The sequence below is a fragment of the Pieris napi genome, chromosome 14 (genome assembly GCF_905475465.1).
Source record: "Pieris napi chromosome 14, ilPieNapi1.2, whole genome shotgun sequence".
In the NCBI taxonomy this organism is placed as follows: Eukaryota; Metazoa; Arthropoda; class Insecta; order Lepidoptera; family Pieridae; genus Pieris; species Pieris napi.
In genome coordinates this window covers 7,174,153-7,192,280 of record NC_062247.1, presented here as the reverse complement: position 1 = coordinate 7,192,280, position 18,128 = coordinate 7,174,153, and the positions used below count along the sequence as shown (strand labels likewise).

Genomic DNA, 18,128 nt, shown 5'->3' with positions numbered 1-18,128 from the left:
CCCTATATGGCTATATATATAATATAAAGAGTCTATGACACTGACACTTGACAGTAAATATTTATCAAAGGAAAAAGTAAAGATTTTATTCACAGGGGAATTACTAAGAATTAAAAATCGTTAATTAGAGTGAGTCAAAAAAATCTGCACCTCATCAAGTAATACAATCTGAAGATTTCTCACGATATTACAGTAAAAGTTTGTCATGTTTAAAATTATTTTATTTTTCTCTCAGATAAGGTAATAAACTTAACATTTATAATAACTTTTTTTAACTGTCAAGAATTATGGGGAATGCAGGTCTAAAGCAACACTATGAAACTGCATCAAAGACTGGAGTACTACAAATATCTAATAATAAGCCAAAATTGAGAGAAATACCTACAGAAGTTTACAAATTATCAGAAAGTTTAAGGAATTTGGACTTATCTAAGAACAAAATTTCATGTATTTCTGACGATATAACAAAGTTTAAGTTGTTAAAACAACTAAATCTATGTGACAATTCTATTCAAGTTTTACCAAGTACAATAGCTAATCTAAAAAAACTGGAATTGTTAAATGTTTCCCATAACTCTATACAGTTATTGCCCCACCCAATTGCTGAATTGTCAAATTTAAAACAAATATATTTAAACAACAATAAGTTTAAACAATTTCCAAAACCGTTGATTGGACTTAAAAATCTGGAGGTAGTTGATCTATCTTATAACAAGATTGTTGAGATTCCAAGTGGCATGGCAAATTTTCATGCAATGGAGTTAAATCTAAGTCAAAATGAAATCTCTGTTCTTTCTGAAGATTTACATGAAGCACCAAGACTTAAGATATTGAAATTAGAAGAGAATTGTCTTTGCTTAGATACAATACGGCCAAGCCTATTGAGAGATTCAAAAATTCACACACTCAATGTAGATGGAAATTTGTTTGAATCAAAACAATTAGCTGCAGTGGAAGGATATAATGAGTATACAGAAAGATATACGGCAATGAAGAAAAAGATGTTTTGATGTTATCTTTACAGTTTCGCATGGCACAACAAAGCAAGCTTTCATCAATTTATAAATAAAACAAATATTTATTGTATTTTAGAAATTTGTAAATTTTGCACATATTTTGTATAAGTTATAATCTATTAATAAAAATAAAGGTATTTAATTAAAATGTTTATAAACATTTCGTTTTCTTTGTTATAAAATTTTATTTTAACTTAAATTGAATCATAAATCTCTTATAATTATTGTGGCAAATTGTAGATTGACTTTACAAACCGCCGTTTACGCGTCTATGAGAAGTTAGTTGTTATTCAGTAAGTAGTAATGTAGGGCTCTTAATATATCTATCTCTTAATAACTCTAAATTAACACGGAGTTCTAGAACTAGATGATAATGTATTGGGTTACAAGATAAAGCTGTGGACTGTCGTAGCTTTGATTTAGATTTGAGCTATTGTTTCAACTACCAAGTAATAAACAAAATTAGAGTAAAGCTCTAATTTTGTTTATTACTTGGTTAAAAAAAGGTATACACAAATATTTACTTACTCATTTAACTGTAATACAAATGTTACCAATTTACCCAATATGCAAAATGAATAATTTTATTGAAAGGGCGCAGAATGGCGGGAAATTACGCTTACTCGTATCTATGAGTAGTGGGTAGCAGATATGTAAAAAAACAGTAATTATGCGTTCTAGTCTTATCACTTGTTTTGTTTATTCCGGACCGTACATGTAGCATTTAGCGTGTTTATTATGAAAGTTTAGATCAGAGTGGCCTCAGTCAATGGGCCTTCGCATTTGCGCCGAGTCAGTAAGATAGTGGTGTGTGTTCGTCAGTATTGCGATTGAACCACTAAATACTAATACGCCAGTCGCGGGTCGCCAGTGTTATCGGAATAAGGTATGAAATGCACGTCTCAAACTTCTTAATTTTAAAGTGAACGTAGTCCATAAAAATTTCGTATACTTTCACTCCCAGTGTATTTAAGAAGGCAATATTTCCATGTAAGTTATTCTTAATTATTATTGTAATAGGATTAACTATATTAAAACTATAATTTACTTTTAGAAAAAGTTTTAAATTTTCATATGTTTATAAATTTATCATTACTTTTTATGAGAACATAAATATTGAACTTATGAATATGGATTTTTTAATTTCATGCTGAGTACCTTTCTCATTTTTATATCTGTTGAAAACTTGGACGATGCCTAGCCGTTCAGTGTCCAAATTGGTAACTAATGCGTTTTGTTTTTTTCTATGTAGGTTACTAAAGCTGAAATTATTTGTTTGGCTTAACAATAGCAATTAAGGCTACATAATTTATAAAAATCAATCATTATGGAATTTTACGTATATTTGAAATGTACTTATATACTCGTATGTTTTGCGCCCACTCTGTACTTGTTTCACATAGTTTTGATAGTTGAAGATACCTGCTTAAAAATACTTTATATGGTTGGCAAATTTTTTTATCAACTTACAATTCTTTAATCACTTAATTAATTGATTTAAATTCCTATGACTTACTGTTTAATTTTAGTCACAAGTATCATGTCGATATAGAAAATGATTTAACGAAGGTTATCGAAAGGGTATCATAAATATAGTTAGGACTTAGGAACTAGATCTAAACGCTCTGAAATATGACTATAAGATCAATCAATGATGTTATTGTATGTATTATTAAAGAATTGTGTGTCTCTAATAAACTCTTAGCATAGTATTATTCTTAGAATACTACTACTACTACTACTTACTGGCCTAGTATACCTGTCAGAAATTTGTCGAGGTACACCTAGACAAAAATTTATTAAGACATTTATAGGATGCGATTATTTAATTAACAGTGTTAATTAAATAAAGAGAAACGTGATCAAAAATAAGATAACATAAATTCGAATACAACGATTAGAATAATTAAATAGAATTATGAATTTTGTAGGTTTTTCGTCAACACACATACATATTTTTAAATATTAGTAATAATAACAAAATTTTTGTTACACATAACTTTAAACTAGTTTTTAAGTCACGTTCGTAGGTGATCACGTATAATCCAATATTTTAATCATTTTTGATTTCAAAAATAATATTCTGCCCTCAATGAGCAACAAAGAACCTACGATTTATTCGCATTTTTTTTTCGCAGGGAATCTACCCAGGACCTGTTAATACGTGTCTGATTAGCTTAAACGACTAAGTCTAGGAGAAGTGGAGTAGTACGAAAAAATTAAATACTTTTTAACAATGAAATAACATAAAATATTCGTTTAGCCTATTAAAATGCGTTTAAATTTCACGACTTCACAGTTATATAAATTGAGCTAAAATTAAAATTAACTGTAACGAAGATTCGACTTTCAAATACAAAGCCCGAATGATCTTGCAGAAACATAAAAATTGCAAGCTTCCGCTGGAAATAGCCACAGATACAGAGGATTAATATAATAGTTCTATACCTAAAATAAAATCAAGTTTTTTATCTGTAATGAAAGTTGTTGTCAATATCTGAAAGTCAACACTGTCATTATTAAATGAAAATTGCAGTAATAATAAATTATGGCATATTAAAGACGGTTTAAAATATCGAATTGTGTTTGATTTGCACACATTGTGAAATCAGTTTTGCTTTTCTGAAATTAATTTTTAAAATCAATTTTAAATAATGTGAAAATTCTGTAAGTATTTTTAAATCTGACGGTTCGGATCCGTAGATTAAAGAACTGTAATAATAGTTAAAAAAAAAAATCAAACTCAGGTCCATATTCTAAAAGTTTCTCAAGTCATAGGCTCGTCTTAAGTGCTGTCAAATATGTCAAACTCTATATAGAAAAATGGTTCTACAGGTCCTGAAACTGGATTTAAGTTTGACGTTCTGGAATGGCCTCAAAGTTTCAAACAATTAATATTAATCAGATTTAGAAATGACATACACATGTAACTATGTTTGATGTAGCGTGGCTCTTAAATGAATTAATCGATTTATTTCAGAAATTATAATGATAAACTTGTTTATTAATATTTCCAGGTCATACTTATTGGTAACTACTCGTATAATATGTATAGATGCCTCTTGTAACGGATCGTTACGTGCAAGTTTGTTTACGGAAACGAGTCTTGGGCTCAGATTAGAGAATTCAGATTGATCCCGTTAACCACAATGTTTTTCTTCTAGAAACACTATATTATCAAACAATATTAATAGATTAGAGAAGTTCCTCAAATTTCTAACTCACTGTAAATAATTTTTTTTCAGGTATACATAAATGTGACGATTCACTTTTAAAAATGGCTGCCTTCGACGTTGTACTTGGCTGTGTTATGGCCCTTCTGATCATTTTGTTTTCCATAAGTTCTACTGTTAGATATTATGTTAAGGTGAGAATATTAAGAAATTTTTATAAATAAATCAATCAATTAAAATAAATCGCAGAATTTATAATTTACATGATAAAAATGTGGTTGGTTGGAAATTAAGAATGTCTGAAGCCCACAGAATAGATAAATAAACGGCTTGAGACAAAATCACTTCTCGACAGGCGTGACCCACTAACGCCAAACGAATTTGTATGAAAATGATCACGTGATAAAGCATGAGCCAATGTGATTCCCATACCTATACCGCAATGATGTCGCAGACGTTACTCTCAACATTACCACATAAGTGATGTGAAATGGGTTCTTAGCGAGTGTAATCGACTAATTCGAATGTATACGTTTAATTTCTGCTTTTGAGTAAACATTTTTGTAGAAAACATACTCATACATAACACAACCTTTTAGTATATTTCTAGTGTTTCTTTTTTTAAATTTCCCATACTAGGGTTGCCTGGAAGAAATCGCTTGTTTGCGACAAGGCCACCCGATGCCTAATAACTTAAGTTCTTTAAATGTGTGTTGAAGGTAAATAAATAAACGTTTTGAATACTTCACACTGTGTGAACATAAAAACAATGATTCATTTTTCCGTTATTTATTCCTGGCACAAAGTACAGCAGTATTCTGCATAACGTTTGACACTTTCATGATTTATCTCATGCCTGACCGAACGTAAATATTAACGAGTGTAAATATTTGTTGTTCCAGTTTACATTGTTTGTGGTGCTATCTCTTATATTTGCGACTGCGCCTTTACCCCTGATGTTGTTTAAACCTTTTGACCCCAAGAACGCGCTGTAAGTTATCTGTTGCATGCTCTATATTATCCTAACGAATTATACCTAAGGAGGATCTTAGCTATTTTTTGTACGTATGTTTACAAAACTATATCCCTTGTTACCCTTTACCTGTTTGCTGAAAAGTGTTTATTGAAATAAGTAAAATTTCAAGGACGCATTTATTTTTTATTTCATTCAGAATATAAGTTTTGTAAGCATTTTGTACCTTTGCGACCCAGGCATACGGTGACTGCCTAGTCGCAATTATTGATATATGGTCTTTGATCATTTTGCCGAATTTTTACCACCCACCAGAGGCGGAGAGTAAATTACAAATTTAATTATATTTTGTGCTCCGATCGAGAATCAAACCCACACCCCCTCTGTGAAACCACAGATACCAACGAACTAGCGTACAGATTTATGTAGACTTTGATACGATGTTTTTGTCAGTTCTTGAATTTTTCTTTTCTCAAAAGTTCCGTAATTAATGACTTCGTTCCGTAGTTAATAGTTTTTGTCTAAGCGAAATGTCTGTATTTTAAATTATACCTAATATATTTTAACGCCTTCGTAGCTTAGCGGTTAACGCACATGTATAACCCGGTTTGATTCTCGGCCCAAGAATTATTGTTTCGGACTGGAGGGCACTGAATGCTTGACTAGTTAAACTATTCATGAAATAAACAAGGAAATCAAGAGTCATTGCCTATTGAAAGGTTACGGCAGATTAAATAACAACAAAGAATTCCTTTAAATTTCAATATTTTTGTGTATATTTTCATAGTACTTTTTTGAACTTACGGACGAACTTACTTTACTCCACACTATAATACCGTTCACGGTTCGCGATCCGTTCTCGGTCTGGTAAAATTATTAATTAAATGAAAAACAATGTGTGCATTCATACTATACGTAACAGTCAAGTTACGGTGTGACATGGGAACGGCTTTAGTGTACACTGTACAATCCAAAAAGGTTTAGTAATTTTAAACTTTTCGTATTCGTTTTGTTCAGATCGTGAATTGTTTTAAATATTTTAGTATACCAGCAGCTTTATTACGGATGACGGCTCGTATGCTCGGCATTCGTTGGACGGTTCGTGGAACTGAGAATGTTGACGATTCCAGAGGCGCTGTAGTCCTACTGAATCATCAAAGCAGCCTGGATCTATATGGTTTGTTTTATGCCAATTGCCTTTATTACAATCTACATTTTAAATATTTTATTAAATACGTAATAACAATTAGGTTTTTACTATAATAATCGTAACTATTTATAAGTCTATATAAGTAATTAATTATTTACGTGCAAGGTTACGAAGTAAACATTTTCTTTTTTGTGCTATTTAAATAATATTTTACGTATTTCATGAGCTTTCCGGGTTGCGGTGATTGAATTTTGCTCTGATAAATAAATTATCTATTTATTGTATAGGTGCGTATTACGTATATATAAGTCATTATTGTACATAAAATAAAATAATATTTAAAATCCCTAATATATATCTAACTGGGGTTGCCTGGATGATATCGCTTAGTGGCATTAAAGCCGTTAGTAACACCATATTTTTTTTTAATTTATTGTTATTTAATTCTTGTACATTTGTGTCAATAAATTAATCGTTTCCCCAAAAACTTATTCCGTTATGTCAAATCCAATGTTTTTGACACACGCGAGTCATACCGAGTAATAGGTATTATATTAAGTCTGTCAAATGCAATACATTTTTCACATATAGGAGTACTTAGCGATATATTTAGGTCTGAATCAGCCCTTTGTGTCTTACACGTCGTCAATTTTTGACCTACATCAATATTTCATTTGACATAGTGTTTACTGTTTACCAGTACCTACTTATAGAAATAATATGTTGGTACATATTTGTTTACATGTGTTATCTTAGAGTAATATTTATTTAAATTGTCAAAGTATAAATACTTTTCGATGTCGTATGCTGGGTAGACGTTGTTGGTTATCTTATGATTTTAGCTTGCAAACACTCATTAGTTTTTTCATTGCATTTACACGACTCTACCGAAACATTATCCTATTATTAAATGCATTATAGATTCGTATTTATTTAGTTTTTAATTATTAGTTATAAAAAATGTATTTATATTCGGTTTCTATATCGAAAAATCTAAATCTATGATTCGTAGAAAATAACACATATAGATAGATATTAGTTACTAAAACCTATAAGTAAGCACGTTTATGAATCTATCTTATATTTACCCAAAGCATCAATAACCCAAACATTATGCAATTATAAAATGCATTAACGATTCGTATTGGTCAATTGGTCGTTTAAATGTGTTTCAGCCCCATGCAACAAACATGGAGTTGATTGTCATTTAAGGACTTTACTATATGACGAATACTTGGACGTTGTAACGTTATAAATAAATCGAAATGTTATATTGAAATATATTACTTAACCTTATATTATACGTCATCGATTTTGGCAAAAATGATTGATTTTGAAGTGCCATAAGCAGAGAGAATACACTGATTACCAGGATATGACTTTTTCAAAAATGATGTATTCCATACTTAAAATCTTTGTCTGAGGAGTCGTTAACGTAACGTAAGAAAGACAAGAGAAGAACAAAAAACAAATGTGATCATTTTTTCTAATAGTCAAGTAGGTGATCAGTCTTCTGTGCCTAATACACGACGTATAGTTTTAGGTCTAAGTCATGGGTTTCCTCACGATGTTTTCCTTCACCATACGAGTGTTTATTGCGCATAAATATGGGCAATTTTAATTGATACTGACTGCCCTTAAAAACGTTTTCATAATGACCAGGATATGATTTCTTTTTTTTTTTAAATTCATGGTTAAAATCTTTGTTTGATGAACGTTTGCTTTAACGTATAGAAAACAGACAATAGAATAAATACTTTTTGAAATGTTTGAGGCTAAATGAAGACGTTCATTCTTTTTTCAGTATTGGCAGTGCTATGGCCTTTAATGGCGAGGTGCACGGTAGTGTCAAAGCGCTCACTACAATTCCTGGTACCATTTGGCACCGCTGCTTGGCTCTGGGGCACAGTGTTTATTGACCGAGGGTCCGCCTCTTCAGCGCGTTCTGTGCTCAATCAACAGACTAAAGTCGTTCAAGAGGAAAGGGTTCGTTGTTTTTATATTGTTACTAGCTGATCCGGCAAACGTCGTTTTGCCATGTATATCATTTATAATAAAAAATAGGGGTTGATCGTAGAGGGATGAAAATTAGGGGTTGTATGTATTTTTTAATGCTGTATCATAAAAAAATAAAACAATAAAAATTTATCTAAAAATTAAAAACAAAATTAGGGGTGGACTACCCTTAACATTTAGGGGGATGAAAAATAGATGTTGGCCGATTCTCACACATACCCAATATGCACACAAAATTTCATGAGAATCGGTCGAGCCGTTTCGGAGGAGTTTAACCACAAACACCGCGAGAATTTTATATATTAGATTTTATTTCATAATAACGACCAAAGATTACGTGTTTCAAAGGAATAATATTAAATATATATAAGTAAGATTAAATTAATTAAACGTTTCTCATTTTTTGTTGACGTTTTTAAAAATGTTATTAAATGCATTTGGAATTATGAGTCGTAGGTATATTTATTTAGTTTTAAATACTACGTATCTGAATTTTTATATGCTGTTTCTATATACAGAACGAATAATATATGATTCGTAGAAAATACGTCTGATATTTTGTTATAAAACCTATAACCGTATGTATGAACGTAAAGTATGGGTTTAAGAACGCGTCATACATAGTTAATAAACAGAGTAATATTGTCATAGAAAAATCTAATGGAAAAGTCTAGAACTACGATTAAGCAAAATACTCACAGTCGGACATTAAATTTTCCTATGATCAGTAAATATGATAATTAAAAACCAGTAGGTAAATATATTTGTAAAATTAGTTAAGGTTTCATTCAATCCCATATTATTGAAGTATCTATTATTAGATATGATTTGTCTATATGTAGTATGCAAATAATTCACTAAAGCAGGTAATATTTTAACGGACAGTACTTTGCGGGTATTTTACTATTAGTTTTTTGTAGAGTTCTCATCGCTGTAATCACAGTTAATTTCGTAATCGAACGTATAAAGCCCTGTCAACCCAAAGCTGTGTGATCAATTTGTATTGTGGGAGACGCAGACGGCAGAAGTTTTTCTGCGTCTGGAACGGTAATTACAACATACCTTAGCCGGGGCTTGAAAAGGCCGCAATGTGCGGTAATCACTAATGGAGCGTTCAAGTATTACGTCACGCAATTTTTGGAGATTATTGACACCCCCCCCCCCCCATGTAACGCGCCCTAACGTTTTTCTGTACCCAAGTATAATAAAACGTTTCGTGACCACCTAGTAACTCTTTATACCTAAAAGTTACCATTATGTGGAGTAAAGTACTGGAAAGTCGAAAATAATATTAACAATAACGCGTAATTCAATCCCCGTCCCGCATCGTAACGTTTTACAAAAGGACCTCCCCCCAAAATTCGTAACGTAATACTTGAACGCTCCCTAAGCCATAGGGGCTTATATTATTTACATTTCGTTAGTAGGCGGACTTATTAACATGAAAAACACGGTAACTACCATGTTTCAGGGGTAAATAGGTTTATTATCACTACATAGTATAAAACAAAGTCGCTTTCTCTGTCCCTATTTCCCTTTGTATGCTTAAATCTTTAAAACTACACAACGGATTTTGATGCGGTTTTTTTTAATAGATAGAGTGATTCAAGAGGAAGGTTTATATGTATAATAACATCCATTAAATAGTGGAAAAGTACTGTTATTTTTGAGGTTTCTAATGTGATGTCGTAAATAATTAAATTTTTTCCGCTTACATTGCAAACGCAGGCTGAACCCTACGAGTTTTATCTAAATAATGTACTAAGTATTGTATACATTGAAAAGGTCTACAGAAAAGTCCGTGATGGTATATGTCTATCTCTTATGGATAACCCACAATAACTTTTTTTTGTCATTTACTTTTTACGACAAATAATGGCTAATTTTCGAAGCGATTTTAACCAATACAGCATTAATCCTTAACCAATTAAATACCTTGAATACATTGTTCATTTAATATAGATCTATATGGCCCTTTACACCGTATGATTTAAGTGAATATTTTCGAAGATATTACAGATTTAAAAATTGCGGGACGTAGCGTTTGCGGCGGTACCGGCCGGCCGCACAGTTTTTCTATAGTGTATTTAGTATCAGCATTGCACCCGTGCGAAGCCGGGGCGGGTCGCTAGTTATATATGTTTTTACATTTAAAAGCCATACAATATCTCCTCCAATCAAATACCATTCATTTTCTTAGAAATACCGTTCTGTCCCACAATTTGAATTATTTATTTAACGACGCATTTTTCTGTATGCATATTTTTCGTGCGGCTAATAGATCTGTAAACATCCTATTGTGTGCATAAGCAAAACATCATTTTGTCATTACTCACATTATTCTTGCGGGTTTCGTAATTTGTTCTTCTATATATAAACTGTTTTCCTGATTCGCATAAACGATGAGTGTAGGTATGAAGTGTATGAAGCAATGTCTAAGAGCGAAATTACTACAAAAGGAAAAACATTCCTTCGTCATTGGACAAGTGACTTCAACTGTTCTATTTTCAAAAGTTTAAAACAATTTTATCTATGGAACTTCACATTTAGCTTAACTAGTCTATGACATGTGTACAATTTTGTGTCATATAGTAATCTTTAATTCAAAATAGATTCACATAGGTATATGAATTTGTAGTAAGTTATTTGAATAAAACTGCTTAAACGAGCGATGTATTTTGGGTCAACTTACTGTCATACGTAGATTTCAAAACAAGATACCATTTATTGCTGATAAGCATTTCAGTAGGTATATAGAAAATTATCGTTTCAACACGCTTATTACGATAATCTTCATATCGGATTCCTAGATCTTTCGACTGCTTCAAAAAATATATATTGGTATTATTCATCTCAATTCTGTTTGTTATCATGACTTTCTATATATGGAACGTAAAATGATTGGAAGCATCTTGGTTACGAACAAATACATATAAAATTTGGTCAAGGATTCACGATAATGTCAATTTTTAAAAGTTAGACTCATATATTTTATAGTTTACTACACGGTTTGTTTTGAATACGCTATAGCGATCTACAGTTGTCCTCTGAAACGCACTAACAAAGTTATTCCGACCACTAAGTATACATACAACTTCTCGACTATAGCCACTAAGGTCGGCCAACTAGTGGTTATACTGGTCGAAGATTCTCCCTTTAGATCGGAGGAAGAACAGCACCTTCCTTCCTCCACAATGTCCAAGTGCTTAAGTTTTCCCTATAAAAATTTATATAGGATAATCAATTAGCGCATTTCGAACTCGACCTTCGGGTAGCCGTAAAATGTTATACTCTCCTCTTCAAACTTCCGAAGCCACGGAGGAAAATTACGATATTAAAATTTCGATAGCACAATTCAAGTGTTTACGCTATGGTGAAGATATAAATCAGTGCTTTAGTTCATAAAGTATAATTAGATCAACGAACAACTAACACTTTAACTTACTTATAGACAGTTTAACACGGCGTAGCTTTTGCTAATATAGTGGACCTTTATAGCAAAAGCTACATCTAATATATAAAATTCTCGTGCGGTGTTTGTAGTTAAACTCCTCCGAAACGGTTCGGTTTTTTAATTTTCAGATAATTTTTTTATTTTTATTTTTTTATGATAAAAGTGCATTAAAAATACATACAACCCCTCAGTTTCACCCCTCTACGATCAACCCCTATTTTTTATTATAAATGATATTCATGGCAAAACGACGTTTGCTAGTATGCTATAAATTTAATGGTCCTGTGAATTGGCTATCTCTTACAACTTGATTAACATTGATATTGTTTACAACAGTCTTCCAACTTACCGTAACTTTGTTTACCATAACGAGGTTTAGTTTTCATTTAGTTTTAGTTTTACTATTATTATGTTTTTTAGTTTTAGTTATAATTTTTTATTTTGCGGTTGCTTGTTTAATTTTTTCCCTTACTAGCTTGCTTATGTTCTAATATAATTGATGTGTATGTGTAGGTATGTAAAATTTGTGATGTTGTATTTACTTGTATAATTTTATGCATACACGTTGTTTTAAAACATATAAATAAATAGATATTAAAAATATTGAAGAATTTTGGGACACTATCAGTTGTATCGATTTAAAACGTAATAGTAGTGTTGAATGTGATGATTAGTTTGACCTTAGAGGTGTTAGTATCATTAACAAATCACGCGGCTATTAATATATTGAGTTAATTATTTCATGAACAGTTGCGTAATAGACGTTTTTGACAACTTAACACGAAGGTTTGAACGATCATTGATTCAGGTGTAATTTCTAGAAGATTTCCGACTAACTCATATCGCGATTCAATGACAAAAATGTGCTGTAATTTATGGTATAGGTATTTTAATTAATTATACATATAATATACGTCTTTATTAGCTACTGCATAAGCCGTAAAAACTTATCTATATATACCTATATTACTCTTCTCTCTCATATATTAATACGTATTTGTTAGAAGAAATTGTGGCAGAAACTTTGAGAGGACAAGCCTCGTGGTAATATTTCTCTACACTACAATATTTATGAATTTAAGTATATGCTTGTAATGGAAAACATCGTTATTAAAAATCGTGAAGCGTAGAAGAATTGTCTATGAAGAAACTATTCAATTATATAAATGCACTAAGAATTTATAAGATGTATCTCTTTTGTACCTATGTATAAAAATTTTACCTATATTTTTATTGTATTTAAATTTGCTTCTTAGGAAATAAAGAACATTCCACAAGTCTGATAAGGTCATCGCCCGGCTAATAATTGGTCATTGTTATTTCATTATCAATATTATAATTTATAGTTGATTGTTTGTTTGATATAAAATGTTACATAACTTTATAAACTATTTGGTAAAGAAATAAACCCTATTTACAGGTGATTCGATATTTTCCATACACAATGGTTAATTTTGAATACAAGAACGTATCGTCTTCACGAAGTTTATAACTAAAATATTAAACGCGTTAAAAAGCAACGTAACAAAATAAAAAAAAACAGTTTTTTTAATTGTTTGTGTTATAGTGCATGGTAATTTTTGCTGATAAGGAAGGACTACCGGAACAAAGGAATAACATTATTAGGTTGAATACATTAATTACACAAAATAAATTAAGCAATTTAATTAGAAAATGAGGCTAGGCTGTTGCTTTTGCTAGCAACAGTCAATAGGCTATGTGAAAGAGTGTAATCCGTATAAAACATTTTATACGTCAGTTACGAGACACAAAACGGCCTCAGATTAGTCGAATCGACGATAAAGAGTATTTCGTGTAAGGCAGGCTCTTTAAATTATGAATGTTTAAAGCCCATAAGTCTACAAATAAGTTATCCGAACTTTAAAATCTTGTCAAATACCACATTGCAGGGACAGCTCCACTACATTACTACTCCTACTAGATATTTTGGAATTAAAACTTATTAGTGAAAACCGTGCAAAAATTAGTTCGGTACTTTTGGTTTATACGGCAGACGCGGCCGGGGATTTTATAATATATTTTTTGTTAAGTCCACAAATTAATCGGAGCTGCGATATCATAGATAAAGATAAAATTACATTGTTGGTCAAACGATGACTAAAAATCGATCATCACTTAATACGTAGCGATAATTTATTGTTTGTTTTTAAATTTAACGATTGTCACAAAAATACTTACTCTTTATTTTTATAATATAGCAAAACCAAGCGTAAAAATTACTTAACAATCAACTTTTTCGCTAAAATTATATATTAGTTGATATTCCGCGAATTAAGATTCCATAACATAAATAGAACACTAATAAAGGATGAATTATTAGAATTCTTTGTTTGTTTTTAGAAATATAATAAACATCAAGTGTCGAGGGAAGATGTTCAGAATAACATTAATATGATAATAAAAAACATATAAAAATATTAGTAGGTACATTTGTTTTCAGCGAAAGCTGTTGCTATTCCCCGAAGGAACGAGGCATTCTGGGGATAAGCTTTTACCATTTAGAAAAGGTGCTTTCCACGTAGCGATGAATGCAAGAGCTCCGATTCAACCCGTGGTTGTATCAAAATACCACCACTTGGACTCGAAAAGGCCGTGGTTTGGATCTGGTAATATTCTTTTGTCTAAAAAACATCATTATACAATCTAGGTATTATTGTCTTTGGTTTACGCGAGTGTTACACATTAAAAATGTTTATTTAATTAAATTGCCGTACTGTATTCGATTCGAAGTAAAAATACTTTTGGGTTTATATCTCTTTGAAACGTTTTTGACAACATTATCGATTTTGAATTGTTCTACTGTTTTTCCGCCTTTCGAGACTAGACGTTTAACCGCCAAATTTGGGTGTTTCAAAAAATTATCACGTCATTTTGTAATCGGTTCCACAATCTCACGTCATTGTTATCTAATATTTAGATATACGATATTGTTTTAGATTTTGTAGGTTATTATAATTACGTTTTCTATTTATAAATTTGTATAAGAAGCTGACATGACTAATTAAATCTTTTCCTGTACTTGCATTTTATTGAAAACAAAGGCCTTTTATTTTTATAAATTAATTGTCTAACTACTTAGTTGCATGCTATTATTACATCCACCTCTCAGGGTTATTTCGTAATTTGAATAATACGTATATTTAATGCGATAAAAGACAAAAGAAAAATAAGACTGTTGTGTTTTTCAGGGGAAATAATAATAACAATATTGCCATTAATGGAGACTGAGGGTGTCAAAAAGGAGGAAATCTCAACCCTGATTGATGTCGTACAAAATAAAATGCAGGACGAATTTACAAGGACGTCGGCAGAGACCTATGCGCAAAAAGGTTGATTAAGGTATGACTACCTTACCAGTACTATTATTTGTATAATTCTTTATTTAACAAATTAACCTTTAAACATAATTTTTCATTTATTTTTGTATTTTACAATAGATGTATTTTTTTTAAAAGTTCTAGTAAAATTTATGCATAGATAGCCAAGAGTTGCCTTCTTACCTTACAGCTAGGAAACTGAAATGTCGATTTAGTGTAATATTTTTACTATGTACAGCGGCTCCCTAAATTATATTCTAGAAACATCGGATACTTATAAAAGTTGTTTTGTTTTCAATATTAATATCCGCATATCGATGTTCTGTATAATTTATTTGTTTTTAAGGATAAAAATCATTGTTTATTTGCAAGCTCAAGGTCTAAATTGTATAATAATAGATCTGTTTATATATTTGATATGTCATCGGAAAGTTTATAAACTGGTTATCACTTATAAACAAGAACGTAATTTTATTACCAATGTTACCTTTTCATGGACTTTGCTAAGAAATTAGCGGAAGGCTTTATTTAAACGCTTTCATGGGCTCTGTTGTTAAAAGTTTGGAGTAGTGTTTGAATTAAAGAATCAATAATTAGGCTTAGAAGATTCAAGACTTTTCAAATTATTTAATGAAACCGTTAAATGGTCTTGAGGACTTTGTTTTAAATTAATGATGATGTGAAACATAGGGGTCGGTTAACTAGTTTAATATCACCTAGATGGCTTAATAGTAAACGCACTTGGCGCATAACGCGGAAGGACCTGGTATCGAAAATGTGATGTGTCTTTAAGAAACAGTCAAAGAAATGTGTCTGCCAAAGGTTGAAAAAGCTTCGGAAGAATAATAATAGTTAAAATATAAAAATAATTATTATTGAAGTGAAACTTTTTTATCGGGGTTGGAAAAAAATTTAGTGTAACATTTTTTCGTTACGCGTCACATTTTTCCGTTACGCGCCTTCTTTTGAAGTGAAACTTCTTTATCGACGTATGGGAGAAATTTTGTAGCAGGTTACGCGCCATGTTGCTTTTTGAAGTCAAACTTCTATATCGGCGTTGGAAAAAAATTTACACACATTTGTCACATTTTTCGGTTACGCGCCATCTTTTTCTTGTCCCTACCACGGTTGATCCGAAGAGATTCGAAGCCATTAGTAACAAAAATATATAATAACTCTATTACATAATAATTCTATTACAATTAATGAAATTCTGTAATAATCTTAGTACTACATAGTTGTATTTGTATTCATGTCTATGATAATAAAAGCCTTTTGTTAAACTTTATCTAATTTAACTTTATTTAACCAATTTCTGTAAAGTTGCATATAGTAGATCATTTTTCGAAAAATAAGGTCATAAAGAAGTTTCACTTCTTACGTGTGTACACCTAGTACACGCACACATTTTTTTTGTTTCAGGTTGTTAGACAACGTGAAACGGGGCTGTGATAATTCAAATGTTCGTGGTGTTATAGCTATTTTTATGTATATGAATTTTATACAATAAATTATTTACTAAAACGTTTTTTTAATAATACAACCTTGTCTTAATATAACTTTATTTGGTTACATAGTCAAATAATACAAAAATAGTGTTTGGCAACAAAAATTATATTGCTTGTGTAGCATGGTTCCTAAGATTTACGTTTTTACATGAATTTTGTTCTAATCGTCCATAAACAATTCAATCGGAGGAACATTTACGTTCGTCATATCAGTAGCTGTACCATGAGCTCGTCAAACAAATCTTGGACAGGATTTAAAACATTTCTAATGGTCTCATCATGATTCATAGCGCTAGGCAAAAGTAAGTTTAGGGAATGTCACGCGGCTGTGGTAGACTGCGTCCCGCCAAATACCTAGCAACTCTTCCGTCGCATAGGACTTCTACTGGAAATAGGGTCTTAATTTCGAATGCGCAATTAACTTCAGCGGTATTGAACCGTAATGCGAATCTTAAAGCCCCACAAAAACGTTATTCAAAAATCATATAGCGCTGCAATAGCGGAGACTAAGATTTTTCATATTTTACGATATACTTTGTGAAACTCATGGTAAAGCTTAGTACTAAAATATAATTATGTATAATATACAAAAAGTTGATTGCATAAGTATTTTTATTTATGATCACATAAAAACGTAAACCTTAAAGATCATACATGAAACACAGTTATATCACAAATTACAATACTTTATAATTAAAAACACAATAAGGGACAATATGTGCTAAAGCGTAGTTTTTTTTTTATATCTAGAGTAAACTATGCCATAGATAGCATTAAAATCACGAAAGATATTTTCCATATGAGTTACAATACTATGGCTAAGATAATACATATGGTTTTTAATACATTGTGTGTAAAGTAAAAGCCGAAGTAAGGAATGTTTCATACATTCTAATAATAGATCTTTCAGTTATAAACAATTCATATTTTTTGTCTAAATATTGTAAAATACATCTTCAATACTAATGTCACAAAATTCAGTAGAAAGAAATTATCAAAGCTATCAATTTATATAATTTTATATTTAATCCCTTAAAAATTATCATCAAATATATACTCAATAAAAATATATCTCAGATATAAGTTCCACTAAATACAGAAAAGTTAGATATAAAAATTCAGTAACATGAATGTATCAAAAATTACTTGAAATATTCCTACGCCAATCAGATAGACTAGTATAATCACAAACACACATTAATCTTAATACCAGTTTATACAATTGTATCTTAACTTGGCTAGTTCTTGCTAACTCACGTGCCGGAACAATTTCAATTAATTAAAATCAGAAGTGGCTAGTATTTTTTTTAATTATATAAAATATTTTATCTTGTATACACAAAAAATTATCGTTTTTGACATCTACATGTGTAAATACAGCGTATATTACCACCTTTTAGATAACTAAATCAGTCATTAAATAAAGTCAAATTAGACTGTTTAAACTAAAGGAATTTGTCTCATTCTGGCTAACTTTTTACTGTTATGAAAAAAATATTT

General features: G+C 30.8%; 2 protein-coding genes across 4 annotated transcripts; both read left to right on the top strand.

Moving 5' to 3' along the window:
- The first annotated feature begins 36 nt into the window (after window positions 1–36).
- Window positions 37–1,086, top strand: LOC125055747 (leucine-rich repeat-containing protein 57-like). The gene has a single exon (XM_047658292.1). The coding sequence runs from the start codon at window positions 288–290 to the stop codon at window positions 1,008–1,010; it is 723 nt and encodes a 240-aa protein (XP_047514248.1). The 5' UTR covers window positions 37–287; the 3' UTR covers window positions 1,011–1,086.
- A 705-nt stretch (window positions 1,087–1,791) lies between these two features.
- Window positions 1,792–16,644, top strand: LOC125055746 (1-acyl-sn-glycerol-3-phosphate acyltransferase alpha). 3 transcript variants are annotated; one of them, XM_047658291.1, is made up of 8 exons: window positions 1,792–1,902; window positions 4,262–4,383; window positions 5,092–5,180; window positions 6,206–6,339; window positions 8,117–8,298; window positions 14,244–14,409; window positions 14,992–15,142; window positions 16,543–16,644. In XM_047658291.1, the coding sequence occupies exons 2-7, from the start codon at window positions 4,294–4,296 to the stop codon at window positions 15,135–15,137; spliced, it is 807 nt and encodes a 268-aa protein (XP_047514247.1). In that variant the 5' UTR covers window positions 1,792–1,902; window positions 4,262–4,293; the 3' UTR covers window positions 15,138–15,142; window positions 16,543–16,644. The 3 variants fall into 3 exon arrangements, with proteins under 3 accessions (XP_047514247.1, XP_047514245.1, XP_047514246.1); XM_047658289.1 differs by having other exon boundaries at window positions 1,852–2,006; XM_047658290.1 differs by having other exon boundaries at window positions 1,863–2,010.
- Window positions 16,645–18,128: the final 1,484 nt, after the last annotated feature.

Excerpts from the sequence above, each read along its gene's own strand:
- LOC125055746 (XM_047658291.1), top strand. The coding sequence starts at position 4,294 with ATGGCTGCCTTCGACGTTGTACTTGGCTGTGTTATGGCCCTTCTGATC. Across the intron at positions 6,340-8,116 it reads AAGCAGCCTGGATCTATATG|TATTGGCAGTGCTATGGCCT; the intron begins GTTTGTTTTATG and ends TTCTTTTTTCAG. Across the intron at positions 14,410-14,991 it reads AAGGCCGTGGTTTGGATCTG|GGGAAATAATAATAACAATA; the intron begins GTAATATTCTTT and ends TGTGTTTTTCAG.
- LOC125055747 (XM_047658292.1), top strand. The coding sequence starts at position 288 with ATGGGGAATGCAGGTCTAAAGCAACACTATGAAACTGCATCAAAGACT.